Here is a 20,401-nt window from a genome sequence, read left to right as displayed (position 1 = left end):
ATATTTATAATCCTGTGGAACAGGAAGTTATGGCTGGGCAATTTCATGCTCCTAGTCAACCTGGTGTGCTAAAAAAATAAATAAAAAAAATAAAAAAAATATATGAATGGGAATACTTCAGAGATATTTTACTCATAAGAATTTCTAGGGGTGCCAATAATTGTGGCCAACATTCATTGGAGAAAAACATTTATTTCATCATGAGATTTTCTCCCCACACAATGATAAGTTAGAATTTTGTGAATTTTTTGAGTGAAACATAAAAAGGATAAACAATGCAGATTTATTTTCACAGCTGCCTTTGCTCATATTTATCAATGTGCCAATATTAGTGGAGAGCACTGTATATGTGTATATGTATATATGTATAGTATATAATATATTAACCATAACTTTTTTAACTTTTAATTAAAAAAACAAAACAAACAACCTCCAGGAAATATAAGACTGTATTTCATTGCATTTGACTTTTGATAGAATTTAGGTTTTTGAAAACAACATGCAAAACCACTGCTGCTGAAACAAGTTCAGGCAAGTTAAGATATGTTTAACCATCTTTTGAAATGTATTTATTATGTCTATGTTGCTTGCTGCCCGTTTCCATGGCAATGGTGAAGCTCAGACTTTGGCGCACTTTTGGATTTTGAACCGTGACGTCAAGCCGTTCTCAACCGCCAACCGCGAACCATACAGTTTGTAAAATGTTGCGTTTCTGATTATTTTATTTTTTTCGAAGAAAACGCAGTCGAAACAGGTCTATCGAGTTACACTGAAGACACGCACATTCACGACGAAACATTAATTAAGAAAGAATGGTATTTCTCCGAGGAAGTAATCGTCAGCTGGCCCGCTGCGAGAAACCAGACGTCTCAGTTTATCAGTTTTTGCTGGTGTGTAATTTCACGTAGATTAAGTGCTTCTGCTGTACTTTTATGTGCATGTTATGCTACCTGTGTTGTATTTGTTAGTTTAATTTACCACGCGATTACATATCACTCTGTTTAGATGAGACAGTAAGTATCAATATAACGAATTTAGACCGACTGGAAATAACATACAGCTCTTCATTAAATGAACGGGTTCATAAGAGTTATTTGTTAATAAATTGGACACTGAAATTGTCCAAAAAGGCCTGGCTCAATAGTGTCATGTTCGTGAACTGAGCTACATTGGTGGATCAGTACATAGTATAGCCAGTTTTCATGATTTAATTGATTAATACGATTCATACTGAGTTCGGTGTAATACACTATCACGTGTTTTCTGTGTGAGTTAAACAAGTAACGTAAAGAGTGCTGCTGCAGAAATCTACTTTTTTCCCATATTTAAAACAAAAATCTCAGCTACTAAGTTCAATCAGCTGACAACCCTATTGTTGACGTGTTTTTATATTACAGAGTCAGGCCTGGATGAAAACCTGCTTAAAGAGAGAGATAGATTAACTGGGAAGATAAAGCCTGGTGTTGATGTACCCGGTAAGCTAAATGAAGAATTGTAAAACCGAAAAAGCTCAGATGACGCTGAAAAGACTGTCAGCTCAGCCTCAGTAAGTATGCTCTTTTTTGACAATCTTTAATACGGTACAAATATGCCGTGACGCCGAATTCCTCACGAAAGAAGAAAGCTGTCATGTTTACAACTGTGATGACGAGCGCTTATCAGGATCAACTAACCGCTGGATTTTTAAAAGTATGTGAAATATTTAAAGTTCATGGCATAGAATCTGTAAAATACGTCCGAGAGTTTTACACACCGGTCTGTTATTGTGGTGACATTTCCACGCCCCGAAACATGATGCTGAACGAAATGAACTGTGATTGGTTGTTTGACATGTCGGTCAAACGGCCTCATGGGCGGGCCTTGGCCAATGAAAGCTGCCATGGATTCCAGACCTTAAGCCGTCAGTCTGAAGCTCTAGCAACGCGAGACAATGCTTTCCCTAATGTGGACACAGGATCCCTGAGAGAGGCTGTTCACATCAAATGAGCGAAAGCTTAATTGTGAGATGTTAATGTTTGAATACTGTGAATTTGCATTTTCATGCTTTGTTTAATTGTGCCTTATATTGTTTTATTGTGTCATATACCCAACTTTGTAGTGTACACAGATTATGTTGTTACACATGGTGAATAAATGTTGAAATGTAATATGGCAGATGTAGTATGGTGTGTCACATTTTTGTATTTGTAACATTTTTAAGATTATGACAAGTATACTAGTAATACCACAGGTTTATGACAGAAAAACTATGGTTTTCTTGCAATAATATCATAGCAAATTAAGTGTTACCATAAAAAACCCTGCAAAATTATTACAGGAATACCACAAAAATATAACAAAAGGACCACAGGACTATTACAGGTATTACTGCAGAAATATGACAGTAGTACCACAGGAATATCACAGATATATTACATACAGTACAACAAAAATGCTGTGGTAAAGCGTCCCAAAAAACAACACAATACCACATAATTACTTTTTGTGTAGTACTTTTAATGTTTTACCACATGTAATACCACAGGTAATTTTTGTAAGGAACAGGCTACAGCCCACAAAAATATTCTAATTTGATTCCAATTTTAGATCTTGTAACACTTCCCGCTCACTACGACATTTATAATGGGGAGACAACATTTTGATGCATAGTACTAGTAGTAATTAGGTTTGCGGTAAATTCTTTAAAATAAAATAAAAAATGCTACCGCGCTATTTACCTGGTACTGAAGTATTTACCTGGAAGTACTGAAGTATCTCGTCCAGTAGAGGGCGCTGATGCGACTGTAAGACTGTAAGGCCAGTAGAAGAAGAAGGTCACGCCAGAATTTCAGCACAGCAGCATGTGAATTTTTGCTTCCCTGTTTATTTACCTAAGATTATATTGATGCTTGTAACATTTGTTTCTGAGCAAAGATGACCACTCAGGCTGTACGTCTTTTCCGTAAAATGGATGGACTGTTTGCTGTGTACAAACCGCATGGAGTTCACTGGAAACATGTTCGTGACGGCGTAGAATCCAGTTTATTAAAAGGTAGTGTCTGTGTCACTTGTGAAATAAATGCTTATAGATAACGACTACCTTCGTGATAAATTCTGAGTTAATTTAATTACATGATTGTTAGTGCAACTAAAAACTGTAACTTTCTTCTCTTCCTTCAATGCATTCCCTGTCATTCTCCCCTGAAGCGCTGAACTCCTGTCCTCCACCAGCTCCTCAGCTTGCAGTGCGCTTCCAGCTTCTGTCCGCTGGAGAGAACAGCAGCTCCAAAGATCTCGTATTATCACCCTCTATGGTCCCCACACTGGCAGACCATCCTCTAGGTTAGTGGCTAAACTTTCAAAAATATGTCCACATTACATAAACACTTTATAACCATTAATAGTTTTGCATTATGACATTTTTTTTTTTCATAATCATCAAGAATGAATTAATTATAGATTGGTTAGTTTTTTTTAATTAGTATCCGTTATAGGCAGTGCAACAAATACTGCGGTAATGTATATTTCACCATTTAAGATTTTCATTGCAGTGATGAGAATTGGGGCATGCATATTTGTCATGAAAATAATGCAAATAATCTTAGTTATACTTGCATGGCTAATATATATATGATTGATGCATAACTGTAAATCAGTCATGCATTGTTCTCTTTAAGGTGATAACTTGCTTTTCCTCTGTAGTGACAGGGCCACAGTTTCATAAGGTTCACGTCGGAGTTGGTCATCGATTGGATGCTTTTTCGTCTGGGGTGTTGGGTGATCAAATTTTTTTTAACTCTTTATGTTTTCAAGTGATTTATTTTGGAATGCACTCTGTGCTCAATTCTCTCATATCTCTACCTCAGTTTTAGGCGTTGGGAAAGGAAATGGAGTGCTGGAGCATCTGTGCAAATCACATGTAACTCGGGTAAAGGTCATATTTTTATATTACGTAATAATTCATCTAACATTTAGCTGCTGTTCTATTTTTTTATTATGCCTATAATTTTTCCACTGATTGATTATGAATTTGTACTAAGTGATGATCAAATCAGGACTCTTAGTTAATGTCTAGTAGACAATTGTATGCAGACTGTTGTGTTTGTTTTATATTTGAAGGACTACACACTTAAGGGGGAGTTTGGAAAAGCCACTGATAATTTCACTGACACAGGCCGAGTCCTTGAAAAAACCACATATGGTAATGTGTGCATTACAATATCATAATTATCATATTTGTTATGTATAATATACAGACTAAGAATTTGTAGTAAACTTTGTGTCTTTATTGTCTAGACCACGTTACCCTAGATAAGCTCGAGAGAGTTCTTGCCATGATACAGGGAGCCAACCAGAAAGCCTTAATTACGTGAGTCGCTATAAGAATTTTATTCTACATATTACATTTCATACTGTTTGACTATGTGTAAATATTTGGTTTATGCATAGCATGTCTCTTAGTATGTTATTATTGTCTCTATGCAGGTATTCTCAGGTGGATTTGCGCACTCAGGAGGCTTACGAGCTTGCAGTGAGGGGTTTATTGTATCCTCATGGTAAAAGCCCACCGATTCTGACTGGTCTGCGATGCATACATTTCAGTCCACCGCATTTCACATTAGGTTAGTACGCTGAATTATATATTACATACTTGTATGCAAGTTTATGTTTACCATGTGTCCTTTAACATTTCTTTTCCTCACTTCAAACCAGAGGTCCAGTGTGTGAATGAGACTCAGAAATATCTGCGTAAATTGATTCACGAGGTGGGACTAGAGCTGCGGACGTCTGCAGTCTGTTCTGGAGTGCGCCGCACACGAGACGGTCCCTTCAAAGTAGAGAACACACTCACCCGACAACACTGGACTGCTGACAGCATTATACAAGCTATTGCTCACTTTAGCAAGACTACTCGCAAAATCAGAAAGTCAGGAATGTTCAAGCAGACTGCTGGGCAATTGAACTCAAGCGCACAGGTCCAAGAGCAAACCAGAAGTCAAACTGAGCAAATAAATCAAGAGCATGTTGAACTCTCAAGCAGTTGTGGACAGAGAGACACCTGTGACACAGAATGAGGGGAGAACAAAACATTAAGTTAAACGAATCATCTGCCTCAATTAGGATGATTTGATTTCTGAATTCTAAAACGTATTTATCTGTTCACTATAATTTATGAATTTGTTATACGATCATCATTGTGCATCATTAAAACTGTGTTTTAGTTTTGTTCTCAGGTTGTATGTGTGTACTTGTTTAGCTATACTTGTGAGGGCCAAATGTCCTCACATTTAAGTAGTGAAATATTATGACGACTTTTAAATGTCCTCACTAGTTAAAGAGTCTTATAAATCAGTCAAATCGTGTTTCTGTTTAAATCGAGTGTGCTGCACAGTTTTCTGTGATGGTTATGTCTGGAGTAGGGTTAGGCCGATATAAAAACCATGGGAGTCTATGAGATGTGCTCACAAATACAGTCAACCCTGTGTGATATCATGATATTTCCTGCTTTCAAGAAATCATCTGTTGTACAAGGACCGAAGACAAACGTGTTGACGTAAATGTCTAAGTATCGGCTGTACAGGTATAGAAAGCGTTTCCCAACTATAGTAGAACTTGTTTCAAAAGTGGAACCCTTGTTCGCTTGACCTAATCCTGTACGGACATTTGTAATGAAGAACTCGTTCACTGTATAATAGAAATAATGGGTAGAAAGGCTATTAGCAGGAGCCGAGTAGGGTTGTCAAAACGACGGGACTTGGTGGCCCAGAAATTCTCTCCAATTTGTCAAGCATGATTAGTTTCTACAAAATGTATTTTAAGTTAAACCGTTTTTAAAGTTTCTACATTTCTATACTCGGCTGTAAATAATTATTCTGCGGAAGTAGCACGTCCTCGCGCGATACTGGATGCCTTTCTCATCGCTAACGTTACTCGGAATGGACTCTGGATGAAGCGTTTCTGTGGTTCATTTGAAATTTTTGGTGCAAATTTCCAATTTATGTCAGAATCTTTTTAATTGTCCAATCTTTCAAATTATTTTATTTTTATAGGATAGTGTTTTTAGGGTTCAAATATCCCCAGATGCACAAAAAAGCGCAGAGATTTAAATACGGTTCAGTGTGGGATTCGGCTTTTGAGCCGTCTGGCGCCCCCTTGAGGAAAACAACTTCTAGTAACCAGTCTGTTTACCTTCTATCACCTTGCTTTCTAACCCTACGTTACCTTCTGTAGGTTTTGAGTGTCATTGCTATTATCAGAGCATAAGACGTGTCGGTTTCCAGCCGTGTAGGTGATGCGAGGGCCAGTGCGTTGGGTGTTATGGGATGTGAAGGACACTCTGTTAAAGGTCCGGCGCTCGGTTGGAGAGCAGTACTGCAGCGAAGCAGAGCGAGCAGGACTCAAGCTGCCAGCTGCGCAGGTAGAAACTGCTTTCAGACAGGCTTACCGGCATCAATCACGCCTATTTCCCAACTATGGCAGAGCTCAGGGCATGAGCAGCCAGGTGTGGTGGACTGGACTAGTGAGGGACACTTTTGCCCAGTGTGGGGTAGATGATCTTGCTTTACTGGATAGACTCGCCAACAACCTCTATCACAAATTTTGTGGACCAGAAAACTGGGAGGTAAGGGGTATTTGACTTCTCAGATATTTTAGCCTTTAAAATATATATTTTTTTCTTTCAAACTCAGTATTTTAAGTGTATTTTTTATTACTAATTCCTGAATCCCCTGTAGGGGGCGCTCGTTCAATACACTTCTCCATTGCCAGTCCTCTCTTATCCTCTAAAATGACAAATTGAAATAGCTTGAATATAGATAGGCAAGTATGCTGAAGTATCTTACTCTGACTTTAAAATGAGGAAGTTGGATTTTTATAATCTCAAATTGTGTCACCGTCAGGTGTTTCCTGATTCTAATAGCACCCTCAAGTTCTGCACCGCTTTAGGACTCAATCAAGGTGTAGTGTCCAACTTCGACAAGCGTTTGGAAGGGATCCTGAGGGGATGTGGACTTCTCGCTCACTTCTCATTTCTCCTGACCTCAGAAGAAGCTGGGGTTGCTAAACCAGACCCTGCTATTTTTACCCAGGCACTGGTACGGTGTGGTGTACCAGCCTCCAGTGTAGTTCATGTTGGGGACCATTATGTGAACGACTACCTGACCTCACGCTCATTGGGTATTCAAGGTTACCTGCTTGACAGACAAGACTGTCATGGGCACCTCGATGTTCCTCCACAGCATAGATTACAGAGCCTAGATGAATTACCAGCTCGATTAAAACAGGACACAGACTGAGTGCGCACACATTTTATCCAGTGCAGCTGATGATTATGTAATGTTGCTACAGGATTAAACACATTTTTAAATGGACCATATTTTTTCCAGATGCACGTTTCATATGATGAAACACAAGATGTAAGCTGAGGCATAAGAATGTGGGACTGGAAAACAAAATATCATGTTCTTTTAGAAGTTTTAGATTTAATGAAATCGTAATATACTGCCAATACATTATTTTATTGTTAATCTGCCAATAAATTACATATTGTTTGTGAAAATTGTCTGATTGTCATCCACTCATTTGTAGATATAGCATCTGGTAAAATACTGGTCAGATATGTGACCCTGGAGCACAAAACCAGTCTTAAATTGCACATATGCCAAAAATCATTAGGATATTAAGTAAAGATGTTCCATGAAGATATTTTGTAAATTTCCTACTGTAAATATATCAACATTTAATTTTTGATTTGTAATATGCATTGCTAAGAACTTCATTTGGACGACTTTAAAAGTGATTTTCTCAATATTTAGATTTTTTTCCACCCTCAGATTCCAGATTTTCAAATAGTTGTATCTCAGTCAAATACGGTCCGATCCTAACAAACCATACATCAATGGAAAGCTTATGACTGGTTTTGTGGTCTGAAATATAAAGGTTTGACTGATAGTCTCTCTCTCACTCTCTCACTCTCTCTCTATATATATATATATATAGCCTATATATAAAGAGTTTATTTGCAAAATCAGATAACTCAAATGATTTTTGAAAATTCTTAAAAAACGGATGTTTTTGCAAATTAACTTTTCATATATATACAGAAATTAATGATCAATTGACAATTAATAAATTGATAACAATGTGTATTTGGTTATTAAATAATCTATAGTTAAAGACAAAAACGCATAAGAACGTGTTACTTAATGTTTTCTATAAACTCAGCAGAGGGCGCTGTATTAAATGTCTTGTAGTGGACTGAATGAGGGACATTATTAGGTAAAGTTGGTGCGACAGTTGTACTTTATGAATTTTCATGGCCCGATAACATAAGCTGAAAAGCAAACAAAATTATTTATATAATCTAATAGTTTGTTTATTTTGTTTTTTTACATCACTGGCATGAATGAATCAGAATATGAATTCTTCAGTGAAATAGTTCAGACAATAATATAAAGACAAAAGGGGTAGTTTTCTGTAGAGCGCTGATATCATTGTTTCAGCGCCAAGGCTGCTGTGGATGGATGGTGGAGAGGGAGATCACTTAACCCTAATACCCAAATACTCTTATTCCTCCCCATCTGCTCCAGCAGATACCAGCAATTGTTGGACATGAAAAGACTGACAAACTGGAGCAATAATGTGAATGGCATAAAAAATAAAATATGATCATGCTCTTCAATTATTGTGGAATTTGCATACGATGAGAAAATTATGAAATGAGGACAAACACCAGCAGGACACAGACGGTGAATTTCCATATGCCCGTAAAGAGCCGCTGTTCCCCGAGTGCTTCCTCAGGCGATGTTCACATAATCGACAACTGGAATACATCCTCTCTTTTGTGTTTCTATCTCGCTGCTCCGTAAGCGTGTTGTGTATATTGCTGGAGTTCCCTCAGCAGTGCGCTTAAAACAAAGCTGGCTTTAGAGGCTCAGCCAGTCGGCTATGAGGGGCTGTGCTGCAATCCAATTGAAAGCCTTAATGGGATTGGGAAACCCATCAACAGAGGATCGTGGTAGAAGAAGAAAGGGAGAGGAGATCGAGGTTAAGAGCAGCTAAGATGAAATATGCGAAATACAAAAATAAAGGCTCCAAAAGAAGAGAACAGAACCACTATTTTGGGTTCTCCAAAGAACCTTTCAGCGCACAGTTCCACCAAAGAACTTTTTTTTTTTCTTAGCGTGAAAAGCATTTTAACCTAAAGATTTTTTATTTTTTTTCCCCACCATAAGGAAGCTTTTGTGCTGTGGAAAAGTTCCATGAATGTTAAAGGCTCATTACTGGCATCTATCCTCGGGCACTTGAGGGAAATACTACTTGCTTTATAAATAAATAAATAAAATAGCATAAAATATGTGGAGGGAATTGAAGCTAAAACAGGGAATGAGCACAGAAAGTAAATGACAAGAAAATAAAAAAATAAAAACACTCACGCAATGTCCATCATGCAGGCACTTTGCATCATGTGGTCACTCATGCGCAAGCTTAACTGCTCTCGGCCATGATCTCTAGGGGCCTTCCCCTCATCTCACAAAAGGTTTAGCCAAACAAACAAATAAATAAATAGGCAAGTAAGTAAATAAAGGAGCTGCGCTTTACCCGCAGCAAAAAGAGCACTCTGGCTCTTTGTTTGATCCTTTTAAAAATATTCAGATGATGGAGGATACATATGGACATAGCGGTTTATAACTTGGCAAGGAGGAAGAGTTGCTTCATAAAAAGTTTGATGAAATGAGAAATTACGATAGCCAAGAAAGAATCAGGTCCAGTCAAAAATTTGCCGCACTTTGTGATATTTGGAAAAATATGCAAACTTAGACAAAGAGGTCAAAACACTCAACAAAACGTCATACAGCCAAGCATGCTTGACTGATGATCAGTGATAGTCAAGAAAACACCTCATTCTCCATATACAACCAAAATAATATTCCCACACATTATTTACAAAGCATTTTTCCCAACATGAAACAAGACAGTATTTTAAAGAGAACGATGGATGGTGTTTACAGTATATCATACATAAATGTCAGTCAATAAGCAGTTAACCAGGTTTAAACAGGATTCAGTTGAAACAAAGCAAGAGATGCAACACTGAGCATCATCTCTAGTCTAAGGCCAATTCATCCGTTAGTCTATGAGTGTGACATCATCATAACGGATGACTGCAATTCCACATCTGGAAATTATGCAATGACGGCATGTTACAAAACTGTCCAGTCCAAAATGTCCAAGGCTTACTTTACCTTTTTAACCAAAATACTCTCATAAAGACCAAAACAAAAAACCATTACATTTGATCAATCTGAGGTTTAACACTCAATTACATACATTTTCCTTTTCTGTTATTGCACTCTCATGCACTCATTTTTCATGAATTTTATACACAGTCCTTAAACTATCAATCACATTTGTTTGTTTATATAATACATTTTTATAATTAAATTACATATCAGGATCAGCCACCTAGATCAATCATCCTGAATCTGTTCTTTCAGGCTGATCAAAATCATTCACATAGACAATAACTCAAATGTTGCCCATGCTAACAGCCTAAGTGTTTAATCTATCACTTGAATGACTTTTGGTATCATTATATCAAATATTTCATTAATCTTCACACAGTGATCAGACTTCAGTAAATGCCTCCACAATCTCATAACAGAACACGGCCAAACCTAAGCCCACCAAATCATTTTCTTTTTCTTTTCTTTTCTTTTTTACTAGATCAGTCATTTGCCAGCTTCCGAGAAGGGGTTTGATTGAATAAAACCTACAATGGCATATTTTATATTTGTACCAGCACCACATTTTGACATTCCATAATAAAGATATATAAACCCTCTGACCTTAAGGGTCAATTTACATTTGATAACATGAGATTGGCAAAAGTTTTGGGACAGATAAAACAATGAGAACAAAATGAACATATGGATTAAAATATTTCAGTGTAAAAGTTTCCATATATCTTATAAGCGTAAGTTAATAAGGACAATGTGCATCAAATTGAATAATATCAATAATGATTGGAGCCTCTGTATGCATATGTGTGCCCCAATAAACTTGATAGTGGTGCACTTTAGGATACAGTGAAGTGTTTTATTCCTCAAGTGAGTTATTACACCAACATCCATCATGGCAAACATAAGTGCAGATCTAAAGGTGACTGTATTCACAATGTGCTCGAAATGTACACCACACAAGTGCACAGTGAAATACGTGTAATTATGTGATCAGATATGCATGCATCCAATCATACCATATGTGAACATGCAGATGTTATGAGACGTCATACCGTGACTAAAAATAGTGAACATACTGAGGCTCCCTTTAAAAACCAACTACTGATGTTGACAAATCTTTGACAGCACATTATATGAAAAGAAAATATTGAGTTGGATTTGTGAATCTATGCATAACTTCAAGTTACATGTCAAAATGGTGAAATTTTTCACCATACATTCCAATATTTTCTATTAAAAAAAAACAAAAAAAATTAAGTGTTATAATGTGTAAAAGATATTATTTGTCCCTCAGAGCCGGCTATAGTGTCTCATGTTTGCTGTTAATCTATGAAAAGTGGTTTACATTTTTTCTAATCAACATTATAAGGAGATCAAGCTAAAATAAATTGGCAAAAGAGTCTGTTGTAGTTTTAATATTACAATGCTACCTGACTGACTTAAATGTTAAGTTATCTCCCATTCTTTATCCATTAATGTGATACAGAAAATAATGTGATATTATATCCATGTTAAAAAGTATATAATAAACTACTTTTTAGTGAGTTTCACATCCCAATAATGGCATTTTATTAGTGTTTTGCTTATAATAACAGTATTTTAAAAGAAAAACTGGGAGAGTGTTGTCTATAACGATATTTATAGCTTTAAGATAAGCTCTGTTAGTTAGAATGATTTCTCTAAAACCTCTCTCATAGTTTTCACTTTCAGATCATTTTTTTTGGCCATCGATCCGTACCTTATTCGAAATGGCCCTGTCTCTACATCTCTGGATCCTGTAGTTGAGTTCCACATAGCTTGTTCTGAGTTCTTCTTTCAGAGTTTCTCAGTTTTTGAGTTCCATCTTTAGCTCTTGTCATTGCTGCTGTTGTTCCAAAAATATCCTTTTTGGAATGACACAGTCTGTCTGAATGTATAGTTCCATGTTTGATTGAGTTCTCCCACTGCCCACATCGAAATGCTCTCAATACGTGCTGCGCTTACCAGCTGTGCCAGTCTGAGAAACGCAGTCATAGCAAAGTCCAGGAGTAAGATGGAAGATTTTGTGGTCTCATTTTTAAGAGAGCACCTGCGTGAGCTCCAGAACATGCAGGTCAAACCACTGCATGAGAAAAACACAAATGAAAAATAAAAGCATTAAGTCATTGCAAGCAACGTAGAAACCTTTTTGTTCACATAATAAGATTCTAGGAATAGGGAAAGCAGTGGGGTTTGATCAAACTACACCAAAACACTTTACGAATTAATACCTTGTGCGTAAGGAACATTTTCTGATGAGATGAGAAGACAAGAAGATGGAAGTGGAAGAGAAAATTGACAAAACATGCACATATTTAAGACAAACATGACAGTGTTTTACTTCAAACTGATGACTGATGCAAATGTATTGATATGTTACTGTGGAAACAGTGCCACAGTTCTACCTAACAATTAGAAATGCCTGACGATGCTGACAAAGTATGTGACAACGTCCTGTTGACAAATCTAATTAAAGGTTTGCAATACTCTGTCAACAAGTAGCACTGTGAACAGACTAGCAGAGATAACTGGGGGTATTTGTATGGACAAAATTCCAACAATTCCATTTCTAATTGCGTAATTATGTCTGGGCATATTCAGTTCCTCCACTGATTACACATAATCTGCCCTCTAAAACAAGGAACATACACTCACAACATAACATGAAATATGCTACCAGGTTAAGGTTTAGACACACTCGACTGAATCGTTTTTTAAAAATCGTATAATTTTAAAGCTTTAGTTTTTGAAAAGAGTTTTGTAGACAAATATAAATTATTTCTACATATCATACATTCATTGACAGTCTTAGGACAGTGAGACAACAGATGGCTAAGCTAACAGCTTAAACCCTTGAGCAAAGACAAATCATAGGCCATTAAAAGTTAAAGGCCTCACACATATGCTGGTCTCAGCATGCAAACACCCCCTATTGATGATAATAATTAGACACTGCATGACACTTAACACATGACACTACAGCTCAGCAAAAAGTTGTGTAAAAATGGAAATGTAGCACCAGAATACCTGTTTCTGAGTGACAGCATGATGTCCCACTCGTCAGAATACTCCTAGGCTTCTCCGACCAACACGAAATGGTGTTACCTCGCCCACAACCACCCCGTCTCCACCAACAACTAGAAAGACAATGTGTGAACTCTACAAATGACCTCTTTCTCCTCCACAAAAAAATAAAAAAAAAAAAAACTATTGCACAGTTAGTTCAACAAAGAGAGATATAAAACCAAATAAATAACCTGCTCTTGGCAAATTATGATATATGCTGGAATACATAACCAGATTTTATTGCGTTCTAAAATGCTATATTAAGCAGCACAAGTGTTTTTAACATTGATAATAAGAAATGTTTCCTGAGCATCACATTAGCATATTGGAATATTTTGTGAAGGATCATGTGACACTGAAGACTGGAGTATTGACATCTTTGCTGTCACAGCAATAAATTACATTTTAAAATGTAATAAATTTGCAAATAGTTATTTTAAATTGCAATTATCTCTCACATTATTACAGTTTTAATCATAAATACAGATAAATGCATTTAAATGTGTGCTAAATGAATAATACTCACTTTAGTAAAGTGCAGAGCAGCATGAGTAGAACACTGCCCACCACACACAACACCAGCATGGTGGCCACGGTCTGCTGCCTGTGGTTAGACGCCACCACAGCCAAGAGATCTGCATGTTCGCAACGCATACCCACAAAGCCAGGATGACATCTACACAAACAAGAGTGACTTTTATTATAACTGAAAAGGGGGGTGCCAAACATGACACTATGCATGGCAAAACACGAGTATATTTAATAGATGTTAGTAAAATCATTTTATCCCAAAATGAGGAATCTGCCAGTATCATGTTCATAAAATCAATCAAATTCAAACTGACTAATTCATTTGACATTTTGGGGTGAACTATGACATACAGATGTGGACACAGAGAAAAGAAAACAATAAATTCCCTAACAACAGGAGGACTCATACCAACTCAGACACAAGCAACAGATTTGAATACTGCTATTGTGCCAAATTTATACACGGAAATGCAATTTAGCAAAGAACAAAACATGCTTATATCTTGACAAGGACAGCTTAAAGAAAACGCTGTCAGCAAGAATTTATCCAAGTCAGTCAGCAATCAAAATGCATGTCTGTCCGTTTAGCCATTTAATCTCATTGTTATGTAAAAATATATGTTGACCAGAAAAAAATACAAACGAGATTTAAAAACAAACAAAAAAATCTGACCCAAACTTCAATCATAGTATTAGGATTTCTGGAATCTTTTTTTTTTTTTTTTTTTTTTTTTCAGTAAGCAAGAAACACAGCATTTGATTTCATATAAAAACTGCCATAGCAATACTGACAATGACAGCATAAAATAAAACAGCACTTAACCAGTCTCTGTACTCTGAGCATACTCTATAGCGAATGAAAAATATATGGCAGAAGTAAGACTAAGATAAGCTCTGTTAGTTAGAATGATTTTTTGACTCCTTGAAAACAGACTGTTCTTAATTATCAAATTTGAAAAAACTAATGTGAAAATGCGGATTGTTAACAGATCAGTGGAAGTCAGAATGCAGTAAAAATCATGAAAAAAAAGAAGTAATATTCAAAAATAAAGGACAATCTTACAACTTACACGCATGCAGGTGTTTCCTCCAGTATGAGAAAGCGGCATGTGCCATGAAAACAGAAGTGGCTGTGGGAGTCGGGGCAGTCATCGAAGTGAGAGTGGACAGCGGCTGCTATAAATTCTTCAAAAACAAAATAAACAGAAGCTAGGTTTAATACAGATATAAATGACAATATTTGGATTAATAAAATATAAAGATCTATGCAAGAATTGCTTAAAAATGTATTTGCAAATGTTATGCCTGATGACCAATAATAATACCGTTGACCAGTATCTCAGTTCATCATAAAACACACAAGATGACATCATTACTGACCCCACTTTAACAAACAGAATTATCAAATAATATTACATTTCCAGCCTTTATTATCATCAAAGCTAGATCCAAATTAGTGATGTTTTGTGAATTGAGAAGTGGAAGGAAAAATTCCAAGAAATTCCAAGTTCTCAGCCAATCAGAATTATAGGATTTTATATTATCTGGAAGATCACAGCCCTTTGGATTTTATATTTTCAAGACTCGCCAGCTTCTCAGACTCTATCCTCCCTAAGGCACACTTCCTTTAAAGAAAAGTACGAAAGCAGACATGGTATAAGACAAGAAAAAGCAAGACTTAGCCAGGGCTACCGGTCAAGATCTGAGGGGCTTTCTTGAAATTGACAGATTCCCGTTTCTAATCATTGTGAGCTTTGTCTACAGAAGGTATTTACATTGGATAAAAACTGTCTGCAGTATAATGAATAAAAAAGCTAATTTTAATGGACAATGATTAAAATCTTCTGTGTGTTAGCAGCCTAATATTACTATGTGTCCCCTTCTAGCAATTTTTTATGAATTGACAAAATAGTTTTTTTTCCTTTTTTAAATAAAAGAAAAAATGTAGGATGGGGACTTGGTTCTATCCATGGGTTGTTGATGGGACTTAGAGATGTGGCCATTGTACTGAAAAATAAATGCACGGTTGCAGTTGATTGTGCAAACTGATTGGAGGTGTCTAGCATACATCACCAAAGAGAAGTCTGTCATTTCCATGGGAAGATCAAGTTGACACTTTGATTAAACATTACAAGGACAAAAAAAAAAACTCAAAAAGAAAAAAACACATGGATGCATGGATACATAAGATCTAGACAGCAAACTAATTATTATGTAATCCTAAATATTAAATGTTAATTTTATATAAATTAAATATTTGAAATATTTTTTTAAATTTCTATGAGGCTGCAGTCTAATGTTTAATAAATTCCATATTCATGGAATATATGCATTCTTATTCAGAAATACACATGGGATTTCAGACCTATGAAAACCTAAAGGAAAAAGCAGACAGAGCATACTTTTGACACGTGTAGTAGTAGTGGTTGTCGTCGAGCTGGTGGTGGTTGTTGTGGTAGTGGTGGTAGTCGTTGTTGTGGTGGTTGCAATGGTCGTTGTTGAGGTAGAATTCTCTTGCACCTGCCCATATGTAAAAAGGGAGCCTACAAAATCAAACACAGCAAGCACATATTCAAAAACAATAGCACTACAATAAAATGCTAATATTGCTGAAAACAGCTAAGTAGATTAGGATGAGGTGTTCAAAACTATTCAAATACAACTGCTACTGAATCTGTGAAATCTAGTATTGTGAACACCTTACCCAAGTGTGAAAATGAGGATCCAACAAAGTCAAAAATTGCCAGACTCATGACCGTTACAGCAATGAGAATACAGCGGAACAACAGCATCACACACTAGAGAGAAAAAGGCTTGAGTGGCGTCCAGCGCAAATGAGTAATACCTACTTAAAACCCACTTGCTTTAGACTCAGAGATCAATTAAAATGCCCTGGAACATCAGTGGGAGTAACTGACTTCTGACCTTCAGTCTATTTTAAGAGCTGCTAGAGAAAGACTGGGTTAAGATTTATTAAAGTGGATTTGTGATGCGGATCTCTCCGCATACACGGGTAAGACACTGCCGAAGGAATCTTTGTCATGGTGTGCTTAATTCACTCGTACATTTACAGAAAATGGCAGAACCACCACAAATCACAAAATGTATCGCTCTGCTCCAAAAGTTACCTAGCAAGAGATTTAAGGCATCATATATGCGTAGAACTGCACTGCAATAAGCTCAGTGAAAAAAAAATCCAACATGACAGGCGAGTTAAGAAAATGTTGATTATAAATAAACTTAATCAATACTGCAAGTTCCGATATGCTTATAAGAGTATTGTGCCATTGCGTAGCAATACACTAATGTCAAACTACTGAAAACAATTAGTCGAGCAACCCTTGCAGAGAGCTATCTGTATAGGGGTTAAAGTTGCTGTCTACATCGTGTGTTCCGAATCACAAGGTTCCGTAATGGTTAGGAAGCAGCTGTCTATGTAGGCAGTGGACAGTGATGCAGCACAGTCCTTTTTTTTTTTTCCAATAATTTTGACACTGGGCTGTCAATTTGACATGTTAATGTGGGTTTTATTCTGTTGAAAAATGTCACTATATAAACATACTTAAGGCCTTTCAATCGATTTTATGTTAAATGCTATTCATATTAATACATCCCGAGTTCGAGTTAATTTCACACTGAAATTGGTTTAATGTATATGTAGGCCAATATGTTTGACGTTCAAGTTGCATCAAATCAACGTTGTGTCAAGTTTTTGACATCAGTTTGATTTGCATATTTGACGTCAATCTGATGTCTTTTCAACAAGTTGCCCACTGAGTTGTGCTTGGATCCCGATTATAGCCATTTGCAGCTATATATTTTTTTAAAAGATAGAGATTCTGCAAAAAAATAAAAAATAAAAAAAATAGGATTTTCTTTTTAAGTAAAGGCCACGCATACTGATCCAACATCTGTCTAATGTTCACTCTCGTGCCACTAAAATGGCTTGAAAGAGAGTCTGGGACCTCAAGGCATGTTCTTATTTGTGCACATGGCCTTCATGAAAATCTTTGATAAATGAGAGGGCACTGTGTTTCATTGCAAAGGAAAACTCCTCAGAAAAGCTCATCGGGTTACAATAATGTTTTAGTGTCCACATCCCATGCAGATATCACAATTAAATCATAAGTACATTGATAAACACAAAATACATTGATAAATTGCCTAGATTAAACTCTTGTCGGAGCAGTGTTAAATTGGACATGTTTGCTGCATAAAAAGAGTTGTGGAGTATGAACCTGGTCATTTCCCAACCCCATTCTTCCGCTTTCAACCTTCATCAATCAATCTTTAAAATAAAATATATGAATATTCAACATTTCTTTCGTCTGTGGAACACAAAAGGTGATATTTTAAAGAATGCTGGAAACCGAATAGTTTTGGTGACCACTGACTTCTATTGCAAGGACAAAAAACACTGAGACATATCTCAAAATGTCTACATGTAAAGAAAGCAAATCACACAGTTTTGGACCAAGATGAGGGTAAATAGTTAATGACAGAATTGTTATCATTGCAAGGATATTCATACTGAGGGTTTTCTTACCAACTGCCGTTTGTTAACCATCATTGTACCAAAATCACTTACTGAGATAATGGGACATTTATTACTGGAAACCTTGCCTATATCCTTGAAGAATAAAACAGGTGCTTGCAATACAGATACAATCACTGTCATTAAAAGTAGCTATTTATGGGGCATCAAGTCAACTCAAATCAAATTTATTTGTAAAATTGCTTTTTCAAGAAAGTCGTACTGTTATGTCAATGCTTTACCATAGACTAGAGCATCCTGCATCAGGCAGGTTTAAAAATGCCCAGTCATGATGTAATGCATAAACATTTGCTTAATATTAAAAGCACAGAAAGCAACAGCAAACATGATGTCCGGCTGATTTTAAAATTCCTTCAATCTTTACAGACTTTCTCTCTCTGAAACTGTTTGCCGAGTTAAGAACTTGCCTTCATTGTAGAAACAAAGCCATAAAAGATGGACGCTAAAGAATGGCTCTATATTTAAACTAAGCTCTGTTAACCTTGTTAATGACAGGAGCGAGACTACTGAGCCAAAGAAGCTGCTAGACAAAAAAGGACAGCAAACCAGTTTCTTCAGTGCCTTGGAGAAACACTGACAGCACATTTTTCATACAATCAAGCTAAAAAGCTGTACAACAAAGCAGAATAATTATATAACATTAGTCATTACTAGTTATGAGAATGAAACGGTGGGTGTCAGGAGAGAAGTGGACCCCTAATTATTGTTTTTATACTGATGACTAGAGTGTCAAATCATGATGCTAAAACTAGGCTATATACACATACATACACACACACACACATATACATTATATATTATATATATAAAATATAAAACACTACTGGAAAATCACATGCACAACATAAAATAACTGTAAAAGCTTTATTCACAGCTCTCAGACTCAGTTCAAACTCTAAATAAAACAAGAATCTGATAGTTTGACTAAGTTTCCACTTGAGGCAATGTGGGTTATTTAGGCTACACTTTTTCATACGTTTAACTCTAATATTTTGGTTCGTTAATTGACGTATAATTTACATTTCAGTTACTTAATAAAAAATAATGCCAGTAAATTGAATGAACACAGCATGAAACACTTCTACTCACCGGTGAGAAGGAATATTGTATCCCAAAAAGCACGATACATCATTATAAGGCGTTTATGTGACTTGCCGGTGAAGGACTCGCAGCGTCGTCTCTTATATTAAAACATTTATCTTTGCCAACATAGATGAAGGCACGGTCGTATTCTTAAGATTGGCCAATATTATTGATAGTCCGTTGCATGAGTTAGAAATGTGACTTCCATAGTAAAACTGTCTTTCTTCAGTTTCACGTGTCCTACTCGACAAAAGACGCCATGCGTCGACTCAGGTATTTTGAACTTGACGTCAAACTTGAGCAACGCCGTCTTACCACTGACGTCATATGAAGCCCTAACTATATATTTTTCTAATTTACTATCATGATAAAGATAAGTGGTAAAACATTGTTAAATACAAAACCACATTACTACTAATCACTCCTAGCACAGAACCCTCTCCACACCCTCGACATCCTTCTGTTGTGCGCGCGTGCGTGCGTGTGAGCTAAAGAGAGGCGTGCGTCGCTGGAGATATTTTGTTTAAACCTGTTTAACTCTTTTTTTTATCTCGATGTAAGTGATGTAATAATTATTTTTCCTTTTTTAAGTATGTAAAAAAATATTTTTTTTTTTGACATTGCTTTGATATTCAGAACTACAGAGTGAATTAAGTTTTAAAATTATTGTTAAACGTTTACTAAAAATGCGTGAGACACAGCTCCTTATTATTGGACATTTATTTATTTCGAGTCAGTAGGCAACATCTTATCTATATTTCTATTGTCACAAACGTTAGATGTGACGTGGCTTCTTTTAATCCACTCCCACATGTATATTGCCTAACCTGGTTAAAATGATTCCTCAAGATTTGATTGATTTGGTTGATCGTTCTTAGTGGTCTGCTGTTACAACACATTAAGAGAAGAACCCAAATGTCCACAGAGG

General features: G+C 36.3%; 3 protein-coding genes across 5 annotated transcripts; 2 read left to right on the top strand and 1 right to left on the bottom strand.

The window, feature by feature from the left end:
- Positions 1-667: 667 nt before the first annotated feature.
- On the top strand, positions 668-5,209 carry trub2 (TruB pseudouridine (psi) synthase family member 2). Its single transcript, XM_058780188.1, has 9 exons — positions 668-890; positions 1,398-3,031; positions 3,187-3,321; positions 3,682-3,756; positions 3,846-3,907; positions 4,099-4,180; positions 4,276-4,348; positions 4,465-4,601; positions 4,693-5,209. Exons 2-9 carry the CDS (start codon positions 2,914-2,916, stop codon positions 5,052-5,054), a joined length of 1,044 nt encoding a protein of 347 aa, XP_058636171.1. The 5' UTR covers positions 668-890; positions 1,398-2,913; the 3' UTR covers positions 5,055-5,209.
- Positions 5,210-5,349: 140 nt separating this feature from the next.
- hdhd3 (haloacid dehalogenase-like hydrolase domain containing 3) lies at positions 5,350-7,553 on the top strand. The gene is made up of 2 exons (XM_058780189.1): positions 5,350-6,601; positions 6,879-7,553. Exons 1-2 carry the CDS (start codon positions 6,272-6,274, stop codon positions 7,272-7,274), a joined length of 726 nt encoding a protein of 241 aa, XP_058636172.1. The 5' UTR covers positions 5,350-6,271; the 3' UTR covers positions 7,275-7,553.
- Positions 7,554-9,730: 2,177 nt separating this feature from the next.
- On the bottom strand, positions 9,731-19,965 carry tgfa (transforming growth factor, alpha). Of its 3 annotated transcripts, XM_058777811.1 has the most exons (7): positions 19,480-19,965; positions 16,540-16,633; positions 16,238-16,378; positions 14,906-15,020; positions 13,831-13,980; positions 13,266-13,375; positions 9,731-12,321 (listed from the first exon to the last, which is right to left on the bottom strand). In XM_058777811.1, the coding sequence occupies exons 2-7, from the start codon at positions 16,625-16,627 to the stop codon at positions 12,314-12,316; spliced, it is 612 nt and encodes a 203-aa protein (XP_058633794.1). In that variant the 5' UTR covers positions 16,628-16,633; positions 19,480-19,965; the 3' UTR covers positions 9,731-12,313. The 3 variants fall into 3 exon arrangements, with proteins under 3 accessions (XP_058633794.1, XP_058633793.1, XP_058633795.1); XM_058777810.1 differs by lacking the exon at positions 9,731-12,321 and having other exon boundaries at positions 13,222-13,375; XM_058777812.1 differs by lacking the exons at positions 9,731-12,321; positions 16,540-16,633 and having other exon boundaries at positions 13,222-13,375; positions 19,480-19,964.
- Positions 19,966-20,401: the final 436 nt, after the last annotated feature.

Source organism: Onychostoma macrolepis, chromosome 06 (assembly GCF_012432095.1).
Source record: "Onychostoma macrolepis isolate SWU-2019 chromosome 06, ASM1243209v1, whole genome shotgun sequence".
Classification (NCBI taxonomy): domain Eukaryota; kingdom Metazoa; phylum Chordata; class Actinopteri; order Cypriniformes; family Cyprinidae; genus Onychostoma; species Onychostoma macrolepis.
The sequence above is the reverse complement of the archived record's forward strand: the minus strand, read 5'-3'. Positions and strand labels throughout refer to the sequence as shown.